Below are 21,899 nucleotides of genomic sequence, written 5' to 3'. Positions count from 1 at the left end.
ATCAGTGTGTGTGAGATAGATGTGTGTGCTTGAGATCAGTGTGTGTGAGATCAGTTTGTGTAAGACCAGTGTGTGAGTTGAGATCAGGGTGTGTGAGATCAGTGTGTAAAATAAGAGTGCATGAGATCAGTGTGTGAGTTGAGATCTGTGTGAGAGATCAGTGTGTGAGTGTGATCTGTGTGTAAGATCAATGTGTGTGAGATCAGTGTGTGTGTCTGTGATCACAACCACACCACTCCCCTGCCACCGTCATTTGCACAGAGTATTGCTGCCCGCCCCACACCATGCCTCTCCCTTACAGCCTGGTCGATAGCACTTTGCATTTGCTGCTCTTGTCTATAATATTAGCCTGATAAATAGACTGCTGTTTACCCCCCTCGCCCCGCTCTGGGAGGTTATTGATAATACGCATGGCCGGCAGCCAGGGGCCTGCATAACAGATCTCCCCAACGCTGCAGGTGGTGCTGGGTGGGGGGCTGTGAGGAGCTGCAGGGTGCAGGGTGGGGCTCAGTTGGAGGCGCTCTCCCCCCTCACTGTCAGCACTGGCCCCTCTGCCCCAGGATGGTGTTAGGAGGAGTTGTGCTGCAGGGAACAGCAGGGAGGCATCTCCTTCCCTCACTGCCTGTCCCAACAGGCCTGCAGATCAGCATCAGCTGACAGCTTCCTGTACCCAGTGTGCGTGTCTGTGAGAGGGCGGGATGAGGAGGGGTGTGTATGATATCATCGGGTGTGTAACATCTCAGTCTGGGTCTGTGCAGCACCCAGCACAATGGAGCCCTGATCTCGGTCAGGGTCTGTGCAGCGCCTGGCACAATGGAGCCCTGATCTCAGTCTGGGTCTGTGCAGCACCCAGCACAATGGAGCCCTGATCTCGGTCAGGGTCTGTGCAGCGCCTGGCACAATGGAGCCCTGATCTCAGTCTGGGTCTGTGCAGCACCCAGCACAATGGAGCCCTGATCTCGGTCGGGGTCTGTGCAGCGCCTGGCACGATGGAGCCCTGATCTCGGTCGGGGTCTGTGCGGCACCCGGCACAATGGAGCCCTGATCTCGGTCGGGGTCTGTGCAGCGCCTGGCACGATGGAGCCCTGATCTCGGTCGGGGTCTGTGCAGCGCCTGGCACGATGGAGCCCTGATCTCAGTTGGGGTCTGTGCAGTGCCTGGCACAATGGAGCCCTGATCTCGGTCGGGGTCTGTGCAGCGCCTGGCACAATGGAGCCCTGATCTCGGTCGGGGTCTGTGCAGCGCCTGGCACGATGGAGCCCTGATCTCAGTTGGGGTCTGTGCAGCGCCTGGCACAATGGAGCCCTGATCTTGGTCGGGGTCTGTGCAGCGCCTGGCACAATGGAGCCCTGATCTCGGTCGGGGTCTGTGCAGCGCCTGGCACGATGGAGCCCTGATCTCGGTCGGGGTCTGTGCGGCACCCGGCACGATGGAGCCCTGATCTCAGTTGGGGTCTGTGCAGCGCCTGGCGCAATGGAGCCCTGATCTCGGTCGGGGTCTGTGCAGCGCCTGGCACAATGGAGCCCTGATCTCGGTCGGGGTCTGTGCTGTGCCTGGCACGATGGGGCCCTGATCTCAGTCAGGGTCTGTGCAGCGCCTGGCACGATGGGGCCCTGATCTCAGTCAACAGTCCTTAACCAGAAGAGCTTACATCTAAATACACAGGGGCTGGGTGGGAAAACAGAGTTGCACAGCGGGGAAGGGACTTGCCCAAAGTAAATGGCAATAGACCCCAAGTGTCCTGACTCCCAGTCCAGTGCCCCACCTTCTGGGCTGGGCTCAGCACAAAGACTCCAGCCATTTGCAATAACCCAGTGGGGTTGCAGCCCCCCACTTTGCCCCACATTGCAATGCCTTGCAGGGGAACTGTGCTGTGCATGGCCCCCTCTCCCAGGCATCAGTCGCACGTCATTCCACAATGCAGCTGGTGAGACTTGGGGGGAGGAGTTGAGAACAACCCCCCCTTCCCTGACAGACCTCATTCCTGCCCCCTCCCTTCCAGCCGGATCATGGGGGGGACCCCAGCTCTCTGTGCCTCTGCTCTGGTGGGGAATGCACAGCTCAGGGGTGGGGAGTCACCAGCTATCTGGGGTCTCCTCAACCCAAGGTTCTCTGATGGCAGTGAAAGACAGACCCCCAGGGACACAGCATGGGGGTGACACTGGGGAACCCTGCCCACCCCTGCTTTACACACACACACAGAGCTTTACACATGCAGATGTACTGCTTTACATACACACTGACACACTTGAGGTGCACACTGCTTAACACACACACTGCTTTACACACAGTCACACACACACTACTTTTTATGCACACACTCACACATACACGATAAGCTGTGGAACTACTTGCCACAAGATGTCACTGGAAGGCAGCAAATTCACAAGGAATGACAGGAAGGGCTTTAGAACAGGGAGCCAGGACTCTTGGGGTCACGCCCAGCTCTGGGAAGGGAATGGAGTCCAGTGGTTAGAGCAGGGGGCTGGGAGCTAGACTCCTGGAAGGGAGTGGAGCCTGGTGGTTAGAGCAGCCCGCAGACATGGTCTGCCTTGCAGGCCTCCTGATCCGAGGGCCTGGCTGGGCATATGGATGTGGCCCCGCCTTCCCTTGATGAGCACAGCAGAGCAGTTGGCTGGGCCACTGCAGTGCATCCCCATGGGGCTGGCTCTGAAACGCAGGGGGAGGATCACGCTGCTTCTCGCACCCACCCCAACTCCACGACCTGACACCCCGCCAAGTCCACAATCTGACAGATCCACCACACAGCCAGCCTGACCCAGCTTTACACACAACCGCATTTTATACACACACACCAGGACCCCTTCTCATCCACACCCAATCACCCACAGCCAGATTTCCCAGTGCTCCGCTCCCATTCAAAGCTGGGATTCTCCTGGCCAGCCCCCTCCAGCTGGGCCTCCAGCCGGCCCAGCTCCCCCCACTGAGGGATGGCAGCAGGAAGCGCTGGGCAGTTTGTGCCACATCTCTCGGGGGCCCAATGAGGCAAATCCCCAGACGCGGCTTGTTTTCCACATGTGCTTCTGCTGGCATGCAGTTGATGAAACTCGGGGGGTGGGGGGTGCAGGTCTGTATGTGCTGACTCCATGTGCGCTCACCTCCGGGATTGTGTGTTGTGCAGGTGTGGACATGCAAGCAGGAGTGGGTATATGTGCCGGCAGTGTGCACATGCACCAATGTGTGTGTGTACATGTGCATAAGTTTGCAGGAGCAGAGGTGTGACTGTCACACAGGCTGTATAAGCGACCAGCTGACTTGCTGGGACTCAGGTCTCCTGCTGAACTCACACAAACACACTCTGCCCAGCTCTGGGTATCTGTGTCCTGCTTCTCCTGCCACATTTGCACTGGGCAAAGTGCCACCCAGGAGCTGTTTACACCAGTATGTCCAGTGACTGCACAGAGTCAGAGACCCAGATCTCTCTGTGTCAGGTACCTAAACCAGAGTATCAGAGCAATTGAAATACGTCTCTCCGATTCCCTGCCCGCTCCACACACACACTTTAATGTGTGAGGCTGGGCAGTGCTGTTATCCCTGTTATACACAGATGGGAAACTGAGTCACAATGATTTGTCCAGAGTCCCACAGGAAGCCTGGGGCTGAGCAGGGATTTGAACCTGGCTCTCCTAAGCCTCTGGGTAGCCCTCTACCCAGTGGGCCAGGCTTTCTCTTCAACGGGCCACCCCTTCCGCACCTGATTCCCTGGGGAGCTGAACCTGTGACGTCCTGTGTGCTGCACAGAGCAGCAATGCACGTGCCACGGCATCACCGAGCCACGGTGCTGCAGCTACAGATGCTACAGACAAGACCCCTGGCCAGTGACACTCACATTTGGCGGGGAGCCGGTACCCACAGCTGAGCTTGGCTTTCCCTGTCTCACACCCATTCAGGGATCGGCATTCCTCTTTGAGCAGCTCCCCGGCGGCCCGGTGAATGCACCCATCCACTGCAAGGCAGAGAGGAGGCAAAAGGTTATCCTGGCATCAAGCAATACAGTCAGGGGCAGAGTCCCACCAGTAATGTCACCGCTGGGCATGGCAGGGTGCAGTACCGCCTACTGCCACTGGGGGTGGTCAACATAAATGGTTAACTGCCCTACTACTGCTATCAACATAATACCCTGAGCCTAAAATTTCGGGGCTGAAGGTCCAAATCCCAGCTGATGACCCCTGGAAGGTGATGGGGGTTCTTACAGATATTACAGGAGCACTGAGAGGCCACCCATTGAGGTCAACGCCCTGTCAGGGGTGCTGCACAGACATAGGGAGAGATGGTCTCTGCCCTTGAGCCCTCACAGTCTATGTGGATAAAGGGTGGGGAGAGGGAAACAGGCACTGAGGGGGAAGGGACTTGCCCTGGGAGGTTAATGGCAGAGGTGGGAATATAACCCAGGAGTTCTGGCGCCCAGCCCTCTTGCTCTAACCACTAGACCCCGCTCCCCATCCAGATCTGGGAATAGAAGCCAGGAGTCCTGATTCCCAGTCCATTAGGCAGATGTCTCCTTTTGCTGTTCTGCCCACAAAGAAGCCAGACACTAAATTCTTTGTTTAACAGGGATAGTCCAGGGACCTGGGCCACCATCCTATTGCTGGAGGATAAACCCCCTGGCACCCCTACCCCGCATAGCGCTGGCTGTTTGAATGCACGCAAGCACCCACATCCCCTCACAGCTGGGAGCTGCTGCGGGATAGACACCCTAACCCGGCTGGCCATCCCCCTTCAGGCCTCCAATCCTATTACATATCTCAATCCATTAGAGCTAATGAATCCTGTCTCAGTCCCATTCTCTGCCCCCCATTCTCCCCCCAGAAAGGAGTAGGTAGATGGATCATAAAAATAAGCAGAAGCAGATTATCATTATTTTTTTAAAACAATCCCCCCTTTCCAGCTTCACTGAGCAAGAGGGATTTACACACTGATCTGGGGATTAACAAGCAATGAAGGTGTCGTCCATGTGTCAATCACTGCAGCTGATTTAATCACTAGTCACCACTCCCCTCCCAGACCTGGGATAGAACCCAAGTGTCCCAACTCCCACTCTCCTCCTCTCCCAGAGCCAAACATAGATCCCCGGGGTCCTGACTGCCCATCCCCCTTCTCTAACCATTAGATCCCCTCCCTCAGTGGGGTGCCCAGGCTGGGGGATGGGAGGGTATTGTCAGAGCCGAGTTCATTACAGTGACACATTGATTGGGTGTCTCCATTGTTAGCTCATTGCCAGTCCATCCTGCGATCCATAAAACAATATTTCACCCGCCGGGCCTGGTGGGGGAGTGACACCGGGGTGGGGGGCAGAGGGGATCTGGGCTGGATTGCAGCCAGTGCTGGAACATGGCACAGAGCAGGAGGGCTAGGTGTGCTGACACCTCCCTGGGTGTGTGCATCTGGGGTAGTGTCAGGGCGTGGGTATTAGGGGGTGGGAGTGGGGTCTAGTGGTCAGAGCACAGTGGGGGTACGTGGGGTATAGAAGGGAGCTGGAAGAAGCTGGGGGTGGCAGGAGGAAGGGAGTCAAGTAGGGGATGCGTTTTGGTACCAGCAGGGGCTGGGTGATGGGGCGGCAGTGGGGAATAGGGGATGGGGGATTGGAAGGGAGATGGAGGGCAGGTGATGCTGGCAGGGGGACACAGTGGGGAATGGGCAGTGGTGGGGGGCTGGCAGGGACAGGGGGTTGGGTGCCAGTGGGGAGACAGTGAGGGATGAGGTGCAGGAAGGAATGGCAGGGGCAAAAGTTGGGGGCTGGAAGGGATAGGGACACCAGTGGGACATGGGGGTTGAGTGCTGGTGAGGTTGGGGTGGACAGTGCGTTATGCAGCTGGGGGGGGAGCAGGGGGTTGGATGCAGCAGGGTTGTGCGGACAGTGGGGGATGCTGGGTTGGGTTGGTGGGACAGTAGGGGATGGGGGTGGAGGGTTGGGTGCTGACTAGAGGGGTCAGTGGGGGTGGGGATGGTGGGCAGTGGGGGATGGGAGTGAGGGGTGCCAGCAGGGTTGGGGGACAGTGGAGGATGGGGGTGTTGGGTGCTAGCAGGGTTGGAGGACAGTGGAGGATGGGAGTAGGGGGCTGGGTGCCAGCTGGGTTGTGAGGGACAGTGCGGGAGGAGGATGGGTACTGGCAGGGTTGGGAGGGACAGTGGGGGTGGGGCTGGGTGCCAGCAGGGTTGTGAGGAACAGTGCCGGGGGCTGGGTTCTGGTTGGGTTGGGAAGGATAGCGGGGGGCTGAGTGCCTGCAGAGTTGGGAGGGACAGTGGGTAGGGGACTGGGTGCTGGCTGGGTTGGGAGGGACAGTGGGTAGGGGACTGGGTGCCGGCTGGGTTGGGAGGGACAGTGGGGTGGTGCTGGGTGCCAGCAGGGACAGTGGGGGACTGGGTGCCAGTTGGGTTGGAAGGGATAGTGGGGGGCTGAGTGCCCAGAGTTGGGGGAGACAGTGTGAGGATGGGGACTGGGTGCCGGCTGGGTTGGGAGGGACAGTGCAGGGGTGCTGGGTGCCAGCAGGGACAGTGGGGGGCTGGGTGCCGGTTGGGTTGGGTGGGATACTGGGGGGCTGAGTGCCCGCAGAGTTGGGAGGGACAGTGGGTTGGGGCTGGGTGCCCGCAGAGTTGGGAGGGACAGTGGGTAGGGGACTGGGTGCTGGCTGGGTTGGGAGGGACAGTGGGTAGGGGACTGGGTGCCGGCTGGGTTGGGAGGGACAGTGGGGTGGTGCTGGGTGCCAGCAGGGACAGTGGGGGACTGGGTGCCAGTTGGGTTGGAAGGGATAGTGGGGGGCTGAGTGCCCAGAGTTGGGGGAGACAGTGTGAGGATGGGGACTGGGTGCCGGCTGGGTTGGGAGGGACAGTGCAGGGGTGCTGGGTGCCAGCAGGGACAGTGGGGGGCTGGGTGCCGGTTGGGTTGGGTGGGATACTGGGGGGCTGAGTGCCCGCAGAGTTGGGAGGGACAGTGGGTTGGGGCTGGGTGCCCGCAGAGTTGGGAGGGACAGTGGGTGGGGACTGGGTGCCGGCTGGGTTGGGAGGGACAGCGGGGGCTGGGCGCCAGCAGGGCTGGGGGATGATGCTTTGGAGGCCAATTTTGCCCACGTTCCCTGCGGCAGGCTGCGCACAGAGGAGCTATTTTTGGAAGCTCCTGGCCCCGGGGGAGGCACCCGTCATTTCCACTCTGCACAGCGGAGCTTTGAATCCCCCGTCCCCGCCCAAGTTTATTTGCTGCTGGATTCATAAATCCCCAGAGCGGGAGTGGGGATTTAAATCCCCCAAGGTCTCTCATCCCATCCTAGAGGGACCCCCCGACTCATCCATCTCTCTGCTGGGAAATGGCCTCACTCACCAACTTAGCTCCCCCCTCAGCCAACCAGTCCTCTGCCCTAGGGCTGAATCAGAGTCAGTGCCCCCTAGAGGGGCGACTCTCTGTGTCTCATTTCCCACAGCCAGCCCATCCCCCTCTGCCTGCCCTGGGGACAAGCCCCCACTCTGCACAGATCCATAAGTCGATCACTCTGGCCAAGGAGAAGATAAAATGTTCCACTTTGTGTGGGTGTGTGAGGAGCCGGCGTGGGCCTGTGGATTGGCTGCCGATTGGATCCCCCTCTGCCTGCCCGAGCCCCGAGGCTGTACAGATCTCAGCTAAAGCCTTCATGACCCTGAAAAGCCACAATCCTACCGGGAGCTTCTGGCAGGAACCGAGTCAAGGCAGCGGGATGCCAGGGGACCCCTCGTGCCGGGAACAAGCATGGGTCGCAGGGTACACTCCAGTATGTGGGGGGGGGGGAATCCCCAGCATGCATTGCAAACCAGGGGCTACAATCCTGCAAAAATATACTGCCCTAGTACCCTGCACCTGCCACTGAGATGCAGCCACCTCTGAGGTGGAGCCTGGGGTGGGATGTACAGAGATCCCTGGGGGACGCAGTTACTCCAGTGAGATGGGAGGGGAGCGAGGCCCCAGAGCAGGTGTGGGGGTCTAGCACAGCAGAACTCAAGCACTCTAAAGGCTGAATGACCCCCATCCAGGCTCCTTTAGGGAGAGGTACTTGCCTGCCCATGCTGCAAACAGCCCAGAGTTGGGGACAGAACCCAGGAGTCCTGACTCTCAGCCCACCCTGCTCTGACCCACTAGGCCCTTCTCCCCGTCTAGACCCGGGGGTAGAACCCTGAAGCCTTACTCCCAATCCCACAGCTCTAACCACTGGATCCCACTGCCTTCCTCCCTGACATGTGCCTTGTTAGTGTGAGCTCTTTCCCCATCGCTCCCCTGTTTGCCTGCCCCACCTCCCTGCTGAGCCTGCTGGAATGGGTCCCCGGATGGTGAATGGAAATGACAGCTGCAGAAAGGAGAGCAGTGCCTGGGAAAGGGCAGAGAGAGAGAGAGAGAGTGTGTGTGTGTGTGTGTGCACGTGTGTGTGTGTGTGCACATGTGTGTGTGTGTGTGTGTGCACGTGAGATCATGAAATAAACAACCACACAAGCGCTCTCTGTCTGGGGAGTGGATGATGCGTCTGGTGCACAGACAGAGAGATGGAGACAGACGCACAGACAGAGCTACTGGGGAGGTTGGCCTCTTGGCTCTGATTTGCAAACCCACAAGGGGTCTGTAGCACCCTCCTGTTAAAACACCCACCCCCCTTCCCCGCCTCGTGCAGGCAATATCCCAGCCCTGCAGATTCTGAGGAGATGGGAGGATCAGCAGGGACCCCCATGGGATGACTAGGATTCAGGGAATGGGGCCCAGTAGGAGGTGCTTCCCCCACCCCGCCACAGTGAGTGCAGACCCCAGTGCCCCTGTGCAGTGCTAGGGGACCCTGAGTTGCAGGGAGCAGAGTCGGGGCTCAGTAGGGGGCACTGTACTATGGGAATCAGTACTGATCCCAGTGTCTCAGTCCCGTGTTATAACCACTAGACCCCACTACCATTCCAGAGCTGGGAACAAAACCCAGAAATGCTGACTCCCAGCTGCCCCTGATCTCATCCACCAGACCCCAGTGCCCTCCTGCAGCTGGGAATAGAAACCAGCAGTCCTAATGCTCAGTCCCCCTGCTCTAACCACTAGATCCCACTCCCCTCCAGATGGCCAATGCAGGGATGACTGACCAGGCTTTGGCATGGTTGCACACATGGGGTAAAGGCACAGTCCATTTGTTCTAAATTGTCCAGAATCCCCTGGGACTGGCTCCACTCCCCCACCCCCCGCACAGGCAGCTACCCACCCACCCACGGCTCAGCCAGGGAGCGTCTGATTAGGCAGCCTGGTTTGTATAATGAAGACCCTAATCCCATCTGAAGGGCAGCGCAATGGGATAGCGCCAGTAATCCACTTCCCCCTTTATCCCTTACATAAGGGAATGGACCCCGGAGCCATCTGTCAGTGAGGGATTATTCCCGCTGCAAGCTCATCACAGACAATTACGGCTTTCTCCCTCCCTCCCTCCCTGCGGCTGGGGTCCGGGCAACCAGGAGCCAGGCACGTAACTGTGCATTGCAGGATGTGCCAGAGAGGGACAGATCCCTGTGGCCTGTGGCCAGCACCTCAGAAACACAGGCTGTACAAACCGACCCCTGCTCTCACTCACCACAGCCCACTCCCCTCTCTGTGACTGGAATGGAACCCAGGAGTCCTGCCTCCCACCCCCGCTCTAACCATTAGACCGCAATCCCCTCCCAGGAGTCCTATTTCCTTACTGAGTCCCCTGACCCGCTCCCTGTGATTCCTCATCTTGCATTGTTTAGCATGGAAAGACCTGGACCAGGTCCCACCCTGCACTGGGCTAGAATGGCTAATTATTTAGGGCCAGATCCCCAGCTGATGCAAAGGTCCCAGTCCATGGATGTCAGTGGAGACAATTTATACCAGCTGGGGATCTGGCCCATTGACACCAATGGAGCTATGGCCAATTTACACTGGCTGGGGATCTGGCCCATTGACACCAATAGAGCTATGGCCAATTTACACCGGCTGGGGATCTGGTGCACTCAGATAGTCTCTGCTCACTCTGCCAGCCCATGCTGCCTGTGGGCAGGTACCCTTCATGCCGTGTCATCTCTCCAGTGGGGTTTCCCTTCTCTAGTCCTTTGCCCAGGGGATGCCATTTTCAAGGGGGAAGCCATACCAGGGACTCGCTCTGCGTCGGCTGTTGTTTTCTGGCACCATGGCGAGGGATGCAGGTGAACACTGCGGATGTGCAGAGACGGGGCAGGCGGGTGGGAGTCAGAGATGGGCTATAAAAGGCAGAGAGCGTGAAAGACTTGTGAGGCAAAGCGGAATCTGCGCTGGCTCAGCAAGTTGGAAGCACCTAGAAACTGGGACCGTGGGTCCTTGGAGAGCCTGTGGATTCAGGGAAGGGAGCTGGGCTTTAAGGCAAAGAGCCAGTGATCCCCATCTCTGTGTCATGCTTCCCAATTTTCAGAGCTGGGGGTGGGGCCTCAATGTAGGTTCCTCCAAATTGTGTTTTCTGACTCTTAAAATAAATGGCCTGATTTTCAAAAGCTCTGTGCTGTGGGGCTCAGCAGGGGGCGCTCTCCCCTGGGAACTCACTGATGGAGAACAATGCTAGGGGGCACTGTGCTGCAGAGTCAGGGGCTCAGCAGGGGGCGCTCTCCCCTCTGGGTCAGTTCTGATGACCATGTCTCAGGTTCTACTGTAACCATTACTCCACACTCCCTTCCATGGGGCAGGGATAGAACCCAGGAGTTCTAAACATTACGCCTCACTCCTAAACATTACACCCCACTCCTCTCTAAAAGCTGGAAATAGAACCCAGGAGAAATCTTGATTCCCAGCCCTGCCCTGCTCTAATACACTAGACCCCACGCCCCTCCCACAACTGCAACCCAATACAGGGCTAGGAATAAGATGTTATCCTTGTATTCAAAGTTCATGTATGTCAATAACAATCAAATACAATATTCTATTTTCCTCCACCATTTCCAGGGTGGTTTTTTGTCCCAAATTAAAACCCTTGTCTCATTTGGAGCTGGATGGAACTCAGAACTGTGGAAAGTGCTGCGTTTTCTCCTGGGTCAGAACACGAACGTGGAAATGTAACGTGCAATGACATTCTGGGAAAACCGTCAAATGGTTCCTTTTCAGAAGGTTAATGTATAATAGAATGATAAGCAAAATGACCAAGTGAAAACAAAGCACTAATTTTTCCACAATTTCGACACAATTAATGTGACAATTTCGACACAATTAATAGTTTGTCATTTTCGGAAGGAAAATATGTTCCGTCAGAAAAATTTCAACCAGATCTAGTCTTATTGCTTCCTTTTGCTCCCGCCTGTATCCAGCTGTTGCCTCTTGTCTTATGGTCACATTGGAAGCAAGTTGGGGCCAGGGCTCTCTGGTTTGTGTCTGTACAGAACCTGGTGCAATGGGGCCCCAGGGGATGGCAGGGGCTCCTGGGCATGATAGTGATACAGATACTAGATATGATAAACAGAGATAATAAATGTTTCAGAAATTTATTTTTGGTTTTTCAACCAAAACCCTGAAAATTGAGATGTAGAATGTGGCTGAAAATCAGGGGGGAAAGGTGGTTTTTACCTGGGTAAAACTCCTAATTGTTCCCAATCTTGATTTACCTCCCAGTTCTCTCTGGAACTAGACTGGAGATGGAATAGGCCCTCCATGCAGACCCAGGGAGATCCTCCAGCAGGTGCCGTGTTCAGCTCAAGAGGCCCCTCACCCTGGTGTCTAGGCTGTGCTCCCATTACTATGCGGGTGGGGAAGCAAGCAGCAATCAGGCCAGTGTTCCTGTGCCCTTTGGCGGCTCTGACATTTCTGTGTTTACGGCAGCGCCTGGAGGGCAGGACCAATCTCACCCCTCATCCTGAGCTGATGAAACTGCATACGGCACAGTCCTACATGGGGCAAAGCACCAGCTCCATCCTTCCCCCACAGCTCCAGGAACTTCTCTGTCCCATTTTAATTATACACTGGCTGGCTTCCTGAATGTGAGAACCCAGCCCTCCCCTACTCCAACCACTAGACACCACTCTCCTCCAAGAGCCAGCTACAGAACCCAGGAGTCCTGGCTTGCAGCCCCCTCTGCTCTAACCCACTAGATCCCACGCCCCTCCCAGAGCTGGGGACAGAACCCAGGAGTCCTGGGTCACACGGCGTTGAGGTTTTCCCATGGAAGCTTGTTTCTTATTGTCATTATTACAGTTAAGCATATAATATATGTCACCCTGATCCAACCAGGGAGTCCCTCCCCCTGCCACCCTAGTCAGACCAGTTGCCCAGCCAGCCTGGTATTCTCTGCTCCCTGCCACTCTGGCTCAGACCAATGGGCCCATCTACTCCTTTGGCCCCCTTTAGCACAGGGTACCAACAAGTGTCTCTAAAGCAGCGAGATCCCCAAGGAGGTGAAGCTCTGTCACTAAGTTCAGTGGCGCCGTTTCCTGGGACATTAACATCACCGCCTCCTGAAATCTGGCATGAGAAGAGACACCCCCCCAGCCTCCGACTAAACGGGACAGGGGGCCCAGGGGGCAGAGAAGTTCTCCAGCAAAGCTCAGAAGTTTGTATCTCCTAAGCCCTGGGCAGCTGCTGGCAAAATGCAATCAGCTGCAGCGGCTCTAGGTGAGGGCCGTTGGGAGGGGCGGCTAATTGCGGAGCCCATCTGCAGCGCAGAGCGGCATTAACAAGCATGTCCTGTTAATTAAGTCTCGGAGGACAAGGCCATGGTATGATTCTGGCAAATATCCTGCTTGCCTTCCTTCTTGGCTAATAAATAAGATACCTGGTGCAGGATGTTAAAGGAGCGTTCACGGATTCATTCTTAGCAGAGGTGGGGTTGGCATGTAGAGGTTGGCACACTCACAGGATGGTCCTGCAAGCGATGCACACATGGCAGGGGGAGTCCGTGTGGAATTACTGGAGGCCCACACACCCACATATAGGCAAACGTTCAGACAAATGCATACACAAAAGCACACTCAAATACACAGGCACACACCAATACTCCACACACACGTACATGCTCGCACATAGGAACACATGTGTACACACACACAGGCAGGTACACACAAACAGGCAAAGGCACACCTGCACACAAACACACATACATATGCTTAAAGCCATGGACTCCCATGAACACAGAAACACATACGTGTGTACATAGATAGATTTATATGGGGACAGATAGAAGGGTATATATGGAAATAGATAGATAGATGGGTGCGTATGGGGATAGATAGATAAGATAATGTAGCAGGAATCCTCCCTGGGCAGGAGGACAGTGACAGGGTTCAGTAACTGCCACTAGTACCAGGAGAAATAGCATATGGTGAGCGTGCCCCCCCCCACTCGCTCTGCCCCACTTTGGGAGGGGGTGAGAGGTCTGACAAGGGAAAGACCAGGAACAGCAAATGCAGGGAGAAGGTGCATGGCAAACAGACGGGGTCCAGGCAGTGTGTCTCCTCCACAGAGTGGGCCTGGGACCCAGAACGCCTGGGTTCTCTTCCCAGCTCTGGGAGGGCAGTGGGGTCTAGTGATTAGAGTGGGAAGGAGGGGGCAGGAGTCAGCACTCCTGGGTTCTCGCCCTAGCTCTGGGACGGCAGTTGTTAGAGCTGGGAAAGAGCATGAAAGGGGTCAGCGCCTGGTAGGAGGAAGAGCCCGCGGCTGTTGTTCTGACACACTCAGCTGTGCTAGAAAGCTCCCTGTGCTGGAGGGAAGTTTTGGGGGTTGTGCGTGGCAGCGATGGAGCAGAGATTGTAAAGAGAGAGAGGGGAATAAATAATACAGGCCCTGGGTTATGTAAGGGAGCTAAATAATAGATAGTAATAATAGTCCATAAATAATGCAGCCCCAGGATCCTGAGCCAGGGAGGGTGGGGGGTGGGGGGGAATCACCAGATATAGGGGACTGGAAATCCACAGATTGTGGGGGTGTGCATGAAAGACTGATTTGTAGGCACTGTGTGCTGGCCACGTCACAGACGCTGTCTGTGTCCCACTCCTCTCCCTGGGTGGCAATAGATAGAACCCAGAAGACCTGGCTCTTAGCCCCCCAGCTCTAACCACTAGACCCCAGTCCTTTCCCTGCACTGGGGTCAGAATCCAGGAGTCCTGGTTCCCAGCCCCCTGTTCTAAACCATTAGACCCCACTCCCCTCCTGGAGCTGAGCATGGAACCCAGGAGTCCTAGATCTAAATGTATAATGATCGTGCTTTGTGATCTGTGAAGAGAGCTGGTGGGCTAGTGTGGGGCCGGGGGCCAGCACCCCTGGCAACTCCAGAGCCAGCGTGTCCTAGAGCTGGGAGACACAGCCCCTTCTTGCTCTGCTGGGCCCAGGAGCGCCGTGGTCCCTTTCCATCCCTCTGGGCCTATGTCTCACCAATCTTGAGGTATAAATGGGTTCCTCACTGCCGCTCCATTCAGGTCAGTGGCAATGTGGAGCTGACTGGGGAAGGGGCTGCAATTTGGGCGTTTTTGATATTCCAGGAAGGGAAAGATCCCACTGCAGTCCCAAAGCCAGAAATATCACCCTCCCAGCTGCCCCCCTGCACTGACCATTAGACACCACTCCCCTCCCAGATCCAGGGATAGAATCCAGGAGTCCTGACTCCCAGCCCTGCTCGAATCCACTATATCTCCCTCCCCCCGCTGGAGATAGAAACCAGCAATCCGGACTCCCACCCCTAGCCTGCTATAAATCACTAACGTCCCCTCCCCTCCCTGAGCTTGGGAGAGAACCCAGGAATCCTAATAAACATTTCCTGGATGGTGTTCATATCAAATATCAACTGTCTCCTGTTCCATGGACGGAGTTTGTTGGGTCTCAGTTTGGTTCCCTGGCCCAGCAGAGAGGCTGGGGTTACGAAGGGGCCACAAGGATGAGGCCGTCCACTCAGCCCCAGGGATGTCTCTTGCAGCGAGCAGCCCTGGGCTCCCCTAAAGCGCCTTAGGGAGCAGGTAATCTCTGTCCTATCCCTGCAGTTCACCTCTCCTCCAGCAGGAGTCATGGTAGGGCTGGGAGAGGAGCCGGGGTGGCACTGGGGCATGGAATGGGCATCAGGTCTTGCCCAGGAGGGGGCGTGCTGGAGAGGGGAAACGTAGGTGATATAAGGGAGAGAGAGCAGGATGCTGCTCCAGCCGATGTCACTGTGTGGGAGACAGACAGACAGGCCAGGGCAGCGAGGGAGGAGGAGTAAGGAAGGAAAGCTGAGCAAGGGAGTGAGAGAGTGCAAACAGGAGGGAGTGAAGATGTGAGATAAAAGTAGGGGAGTGCGAATGTCAGGGAAGTGGGGATCCAGCCTGGGGTTGCAGCCCACCCCCACCCCGGGGCTTCCTGGGCATGTTGGACCTCACTCTAACCCCCCCAAATACCGCCCAGTTTGGTGCTTATTAGCCCATCCCATCTGGGGACTCGTTATCTGAGCCAGACTTTAATTAGAGCTTGTTTACCTGTAGGCCATGGCTCCCAGGGGGGGTGGTGTTGGGGGAGACTGGGAAAACAACCCCATGCCCCATATGGCTCACAGCAGGGGCAGGGCAGTGAAGTAGTGAGGGGGCAGGGCTGGATCCAGGATTCCTAGGTTCTAGCAAAACCCCCTCCCAGCACCCCACAACAGTACAGATCCCTTCCTTGCACCCCCCACCAGCACAGCTCCCTCATCCCCATAGCCTACCCCAATCCCACCCCGCCCTGTGCGCTCAGCAGTCCACACTGTGACAGAACAAAGGGGCCCATAAATGCCAAATAAATTCATGATTGATTCCCCCTGTGTCCTCCAGCACGTCCTGCTGCCAACACAGATCACACCAGTGCCTGCGTCAGCAGTGAGCCAGCTCCCTGCACCGGGCCCAGGCCTTGCTCCACTAGCTGCAAACAGTGTCCTGGAAGGGATCACAGGCAACACGAGGCTACAGCTGATTCCCTGGCTCTGCTCCGATCCATGGCTCCGTCTGTCTTGAGCATAATTTATCCCCAAGATGCTCTTGTGGTTCTATATTCTAGCCTCTATAATGGCTCTAAATCCTTGCTCCTGCTGAGGTTGCAGTCTAACCTCTGGTTGTTCTAGAGCCACGTTCCTATTGTGTGGTTCAAGATCCTTGCTTCCATGGTGGTTCCAGACTCATGAGATGGTGTGCTAAACCCAGGTTCAAGTGGTTCTAGATGATATATCTGGTGGTTCCACAATCCTCGACCACGTAGTGGTTCTAGATCAGTGTCTGCTGTTCTAGATAACCACATCTCTCATGGTTCTAGACTTGGTCATCTGAGGTTATAGACTGATGTTCTTAAAGCTGCTTTATTTCATGGCTGCTGATGGTATTAGATAACTGCTTATGTGGTGACTCTAGATCTATGATCCTATTGTGGTTCTAGCCCGTTGTTCCTATGGTGGTTCTACATCCAGTTTTTTATGGTCGTTCCAGACCTAGACTCCAACGACTGTTCTAGAGCCTGGCTCCAAAAGTAGTTACATGGCCATATGATGGTCCTCAATAATGGCCACTGTCAGGGCTAGACCTATACTCAGATCTTGACTCCTATTGCTGTTCAAGACCGATAGCAGATCTACACACCTAGAGCAGTTCCAGACTCAGACTCGTAGGGTAGTTCTACACCTAAGTTGCTATTGTGGTTCTAGACTGGAGCTGGCCTAACAGTTTTAGATCCTGCCTGATCTGGGCTCTAGCCTACGCCTGAGCTGTTCTCGTGGTTCCAGGTCTGGGTTGCTCTCGTGGTTTCACACCTGCTGGCGCTGAGCAGGGTGACTAGTGCCGTGTAAAGCAGCTGGAGGTTTGGGTGGGGTTAGAAGGTACTACTCCAGTTCCCAAACCAATCAGGCTGGATCTGCAGACAGTGTACATTGGGAGAGCTCTGTTCATTCCAATGGCCAACCCTGATTTACACCCATTGGGGATCTGGCCAGATTGACACCAGTAATGGGGACTGACTAAGGCCCTTGACTGAGCATGAAATTCATCAGTGTGCAGAGGGCTAGTATTCGGGCTACGCACCCTCTAAGGCCATAGGGCCGCGGGAGTCCTGACTCCCAACCCCCCACCCTCTGTAGCCCACCAGTGTCCCCAAAGGAGCTGCACCGCTGTGCTAAGCAGCAAGCAGACTACCAGGGCCAGCTGAGCACATTACAGCCATGCAGCTGGTGGCCCACTGCACCTTCCCAATCAGGCTGCTGGCAAATCCCAATGCTGGGATGGGGGCTCCATGCTGCTGCTTCTGAGGTGCGGCGCGACCCCAGGCCCTATGCCACCTGCCCCAGCTCTGTCTCTGATCCCAAAGCTCCATCTGCTTCAGGGCAGCTGGGAAAACCCCCCACACGCAGCATGCCCGTAAGGAGGAGGGGAAGGTGAGCAGGGAGGTGTGGAGCTAGCAGGGGGCAGGAATGAGAGTGTGTGAGGGGTGGCACTGAGTGCGAGGGGCTGCCAGTGACAGGGCGGGGGTGTCAGTGCGTGGAAAGGGTGTGAGCGAGGGGTGAGCAGACTGGGGTGGGGTGTGTAAGCGTGAGATGGTGTGAAGGGCTGGAGGCAGCGGGATGCTGGGCGCCGGACTCTGACATGGCAGCTGGCCCCCAGCCCGGGGCACAGCTGGCCAGCGCCGCAGGGACCCTGCATCACAACACTTTCCTGTCTCCTTTTCCCCTGATGCTGCCGCCACCGCGCCCTGGGACCCTGTGGGGGAAAAGGCCTGAGAAACGGGAGCCTTGTGGCAACGCGGGGTAGAACTGCTAGAGCAGCTGCAGCTTTGAACAACTCAGGCCCAGAAACATGACGCCAGCCTAGCCTAAAACCACTCGGGCAAGCACTGAGAGAGCAATGGGGTTCTCCCGGTGCTGGAGGTAGTGCACCGCTCCGAGAGGCAGTAGCTAGGTTGGCACAAGAATTCTTCCATCGACCTCGCGCTGCGGGGTTAGGCCAGCAGAGCTCCGCCTCTCGGGGGGCGGGGATTATTCACAGCCCTGAGATGTAGCTGGGCCCAGGTGCGTTTCCAGTGTAGACCAGCTCTCAGGCCTGGAACAACTGCAGCCACTTTGGCCTACAAGCACTAGAGCGACTCAGGCCTAGAACCAGCCCAGCAAAGTCCTCTGCAGCCAGTGGACTGGGAGAGCTGAGCGCTGATTCCACAGGGCAGGCAGAAGAACTGGGAGCCGGAGTGGAGATTCTCAGCACTTCAATCTAGTTCTGGCTCTGCGGTGTCTCAAGAGAGATGGAGCCATCGGGCAGCCACAGGGTGGGCAGGGAGTGGGACTGCTTACACAAGGCACCACTTTGCTGGAGTGCTTCCCTGCGCCAGACCTCAGTGGCAGCAAGACAATGGAACGTGCCACTAGGCCAATTGGTCTCACGGGTGGGGGGTGGAGCAATTCGGATTTTATCATCCCTTCTTGATCCTAGGATTTAAAGAACAAATCGAGGAACTGGCAACTCTTAATGGACTGAGCTGTGAAGCAGAATGCTGTCTGGGCTTAGAGAGGCTGCAGTTTAGGAATGTGGAGGAGTGGGGACTAGTGGTTAGAGCAGGGGGGGCTGGGAGCCAGGACTCCTGGGTTCTATAGCTGGGAAAAGAACCCAGACGTCCTGAAGGCTTAACTGTATATTAAATGGTGCATAGTCTGTTTTGCACAGGGGTGAACTGTACCCTGTTTTTTGGACAGGATCTCTGGGTTGGAATTGGAAGGAGTGGTGTGCATGTGTGTGCACACGTGTGTGTTTGTCAGTGTGTGTGTGTGTGTGTGTGTACATGGGCCTGCCTTGCCATGGAATCCAAACCTAATTTCAAAGCCAGCATTTACAAACCCTCCCAGGCAGGCCCCCTGCCTGCAGAGCACTCATTTCCAGATGCTATTAAAAGCTGGAGGTAAACACAGCATTTGTATTAGTGCCACAGAACGGAGGCTCCTGGGGCTGCCGAGCAAACACCATGGGGGCTGGATTCTCCGCTTGTGGATGCGGGTGTAAATCCAGGGCGACAACACTGCCATCAGCAGCATCGCTCCTGATTTACACCATCGGAGAGAAGGGAGAATCAGGCCCCAAAGTGTGACCCCTCCTTCACACTGTAGTGAGAGGAGAATCGAGTGACTCCTGATTTACACCAGGAGGATCAGTCCTGTCTGTGGCAGGCCAGTGATCACAACCCATCCTCCCTAAATTATTCATTCCCCTTCCAAAGGGGGGAATGACGCTGTTTGTTTTCTGAAGATGGCAGGGCTGTTTCCCTGCGAAGGTGTTAGAAAGACATTCTCACCGCAGGGCTGGGGCTGTCCAAGGGCTTCCCAGACCAGTCCACCCCAACACATGCTGCACAAAAGGATCACAGCTAGATTCTCCAACAGTGCAAGCTGGGGGTGAGTTCAATGGAACTGATGCCGCTGGGGATCTGGCCCCAGTGGCTCCACCTGAGCTCTGGCTAATTCCCACCAGCTGGAGATCAATGCTCCCACACTAACCATGGCACTGATGCTTCCCCATCCTTCGTGCCAGACAGGTGGGGGCTGTGGAGATTATCTGGGTATTTTTTTCCCCTTAAGTAAATTATTAATGGGCGGATGTTTGCTCATTTGTTTAGCATAAAGCGACATCTTCCCCCCTTGATTTTAAATTTTATTTTATTATGGCATAAATTTCAATATTTAATCTCCCCTTCATGAATATTACAAGACCCTAAATATTTCCTAACCGATTGCTAACATGCCTTTTATTAAATCGGTCCCGCCGGAGCCGTCAAAAAGATGCAAACGTTTAAAATTCCTTATGACTGGGATGGGGATAGGGAGGGAGCTGGGGGTTTATTTATTAGCAGGGCTGAGTAACCCAGCCTGCTCTCCACTTCACCTGATGCTCTGTGTGCTACCGTAGCACCAACAGAGGTCGGGGCCCCGTTGCCGGGTGCTGCACAGACCTCAGCTGAGATCAGGGCTCCATTCTGCCAGGTGCTGAACAGACACAGAGTCCCAGCCCTAAAGAACTGCCCATCTAGCCAGACAAAGAGTGGGAGGGGAAACAAAGGGTAAGTCTCCCCTTCAGCTGCCCCAGCTCCAGCCGTGTGGCCACTATCTACACCCCCGCCCCTCCCTCTGAAGGAAATCCACCTCTTTCAGAGGTGGTAGAACAGTGACCTAGGACCAATGACACTGGGGGTTAGGCTGTAGGGGGATTGTTCACATCACTGAGAGGTGAGCTCCCCGTGCAGACCGGCCCAAGGCACAGTGAGGGGAAAGGATCTGCCCACGGTCACTTGCCAGTGGCAGAGCTAAGAACTGAACCCTGGTGTCCCAAGTCTCTGTCTGGCACCCTAATCACTTGGTTGCCCAGCCACTCACACCCATGCACACAGGTATGGAACACACACTGACACTTGCATGTCAATACACGCATACTTGTGCACACACTGCCAGCTCTACTCACATGTACTAATTTGCACGGGCATGCATGCTTGCACTCACATGCCCTGTGCATATACACTCATGCACACCTTTACTCACATGCCCAGCAGAGCACACATGCAAGTGAACACCAGCCCCAAGGATGCATGAACCCATATGTGCTCACATGCCCACATATGCATTCACACACCCACGTGAGCACACATGTACATGTGAGCACATACAAAACGTCAGGTTTCAGAGTAACAGCCGTGTTAGTCTGGATTCGCAAAAAGAAAAGGAGTCCTTGTGGCACCTTAGAGACTAACCAATTTATTTGAGCGTGTGCTGCACATACATCTTCAGGAGCACACACCCTCACACAAAGTACGCACGCCCCTCACATACTCACATGGCACACACACACACACACACACAAGTGTGCAGGCACCCACACATGCTCACAGCCCCACATCCGTCCCAGGCACGTAGACACACTCATACAGATAACTCAGACATAGGGCATTTGATGGGAGCATGACACATCCACACATGCTCACTCCACACACACAGCCCCGCTACACACTCCTCCATTCAACCACAAACACGCTCCCCCCCCCATACACACTCCTCCATTCAACCACAAACACGCTCCCCCCCCCATACACACTCCTCCATTCAACCACAAACACGCTCCTCCCCCCATACACACTCCTCCATTCAACCACAAACACGCTCCTCCCCCCCATACACACTCCTCCATTCAACCACAAACACACTCCTCCCCCATACACACTCCTCCATTCAACCACAAACACGCTCCTCCCCCCCATACACACTCCTCCATTCAACCACAAACACACTCCTCCCCCCCATACACACTCCTCCATTCAACCACAAACACACTCCCCCCCCATACACACTCCTCCATTCAACCACAAACACACTCCTCCCCCATACACACTCCTCCATTCAACCACAAACACGCTCCTCCCCCCCATACACACTCCTCCATTCAACCACAAACACACTCCTCCCCCCCATACACACTCCTCCATTCAACCACAAACACACTCCCCCCCCATACACACTCCTCCATTCAACCACAAACACACTCCTCCCCCATACACACTCCTCCATTCAACCACAAACACGCTCCTCCCCCCCATACACACTCCTCCATTCAACCACAAACACACTCCTCCCCCCCATACACACTCCTCCATTCAACCACAAACACGCTCCTCCCCCCCATACACACTCCTCCATTCAACCACAAACACGCTCCTCCCCCCATACACACTCCTCCATTCAACCACAAACACACTCCTCCCCCCCATACACACTCCTCCATTCAACCACAAACACAATCCTCCCCCATACACACTCCTCCATTCAACCACAAACACGCTCCTCCCCCCCATACACACTCCTCCATTCAACCACAAACACGCTCCTCCCCCCCATACACACTCCTCCATTCAACCACAAACACACTCCTCCCCCCCATACACACTCCTCCATTCAACCACAAACACGCTCCTCCCCCCCATACAC

The 21,899-nt window shown here is 55.8% G+C and overlaps 1 protein-coding gene across 2 annotated transcripts in view; it reads right to left on the bottom strand.

Annotated features, from left to right (window-relative positions):
- MACROD1 (mono-ADP ribosylhydrolase 1) overlaps positions 1 to 21,899 on the bottom strand; it is a 190,251-nt gene that overhangs the window by 11,089 nt on the left and 157,263 nt on the right. For both annotated transcript variants that reach the window (XM_077821548.1, XM_077821549.1), the window contains one exon: positions 3,851 to 3,967. In XM_077821548.1, the coding sequence (XP_077677674.1) occupies positions 3,851 to 3,967 (117 nt within the window). The remainder of the gene's footprint in view (positions 1 to 3,850; positions 3,968 to 21,899) is intronic.

Source organism: Eretmochelys imbricata, chromosome 7, assembly GCF_965152235.1.
Source record: "Eretmochelys imbricata isolate rEreImb1 chromosome 7, rEreImb1.hap1, whole genome shotgun sequence".
Lineage (NCBI taxonomy): Eukaryota > Metazoa > Chordata > Testudines > Cheloniidae > Eretmochelys > Eretmochelys imbricata.
The sequence above is the reverse complement of the archived record's forward strand: the minus strand, read 5'-3'. Positions and strand labels throughout refer to the sequence as shown.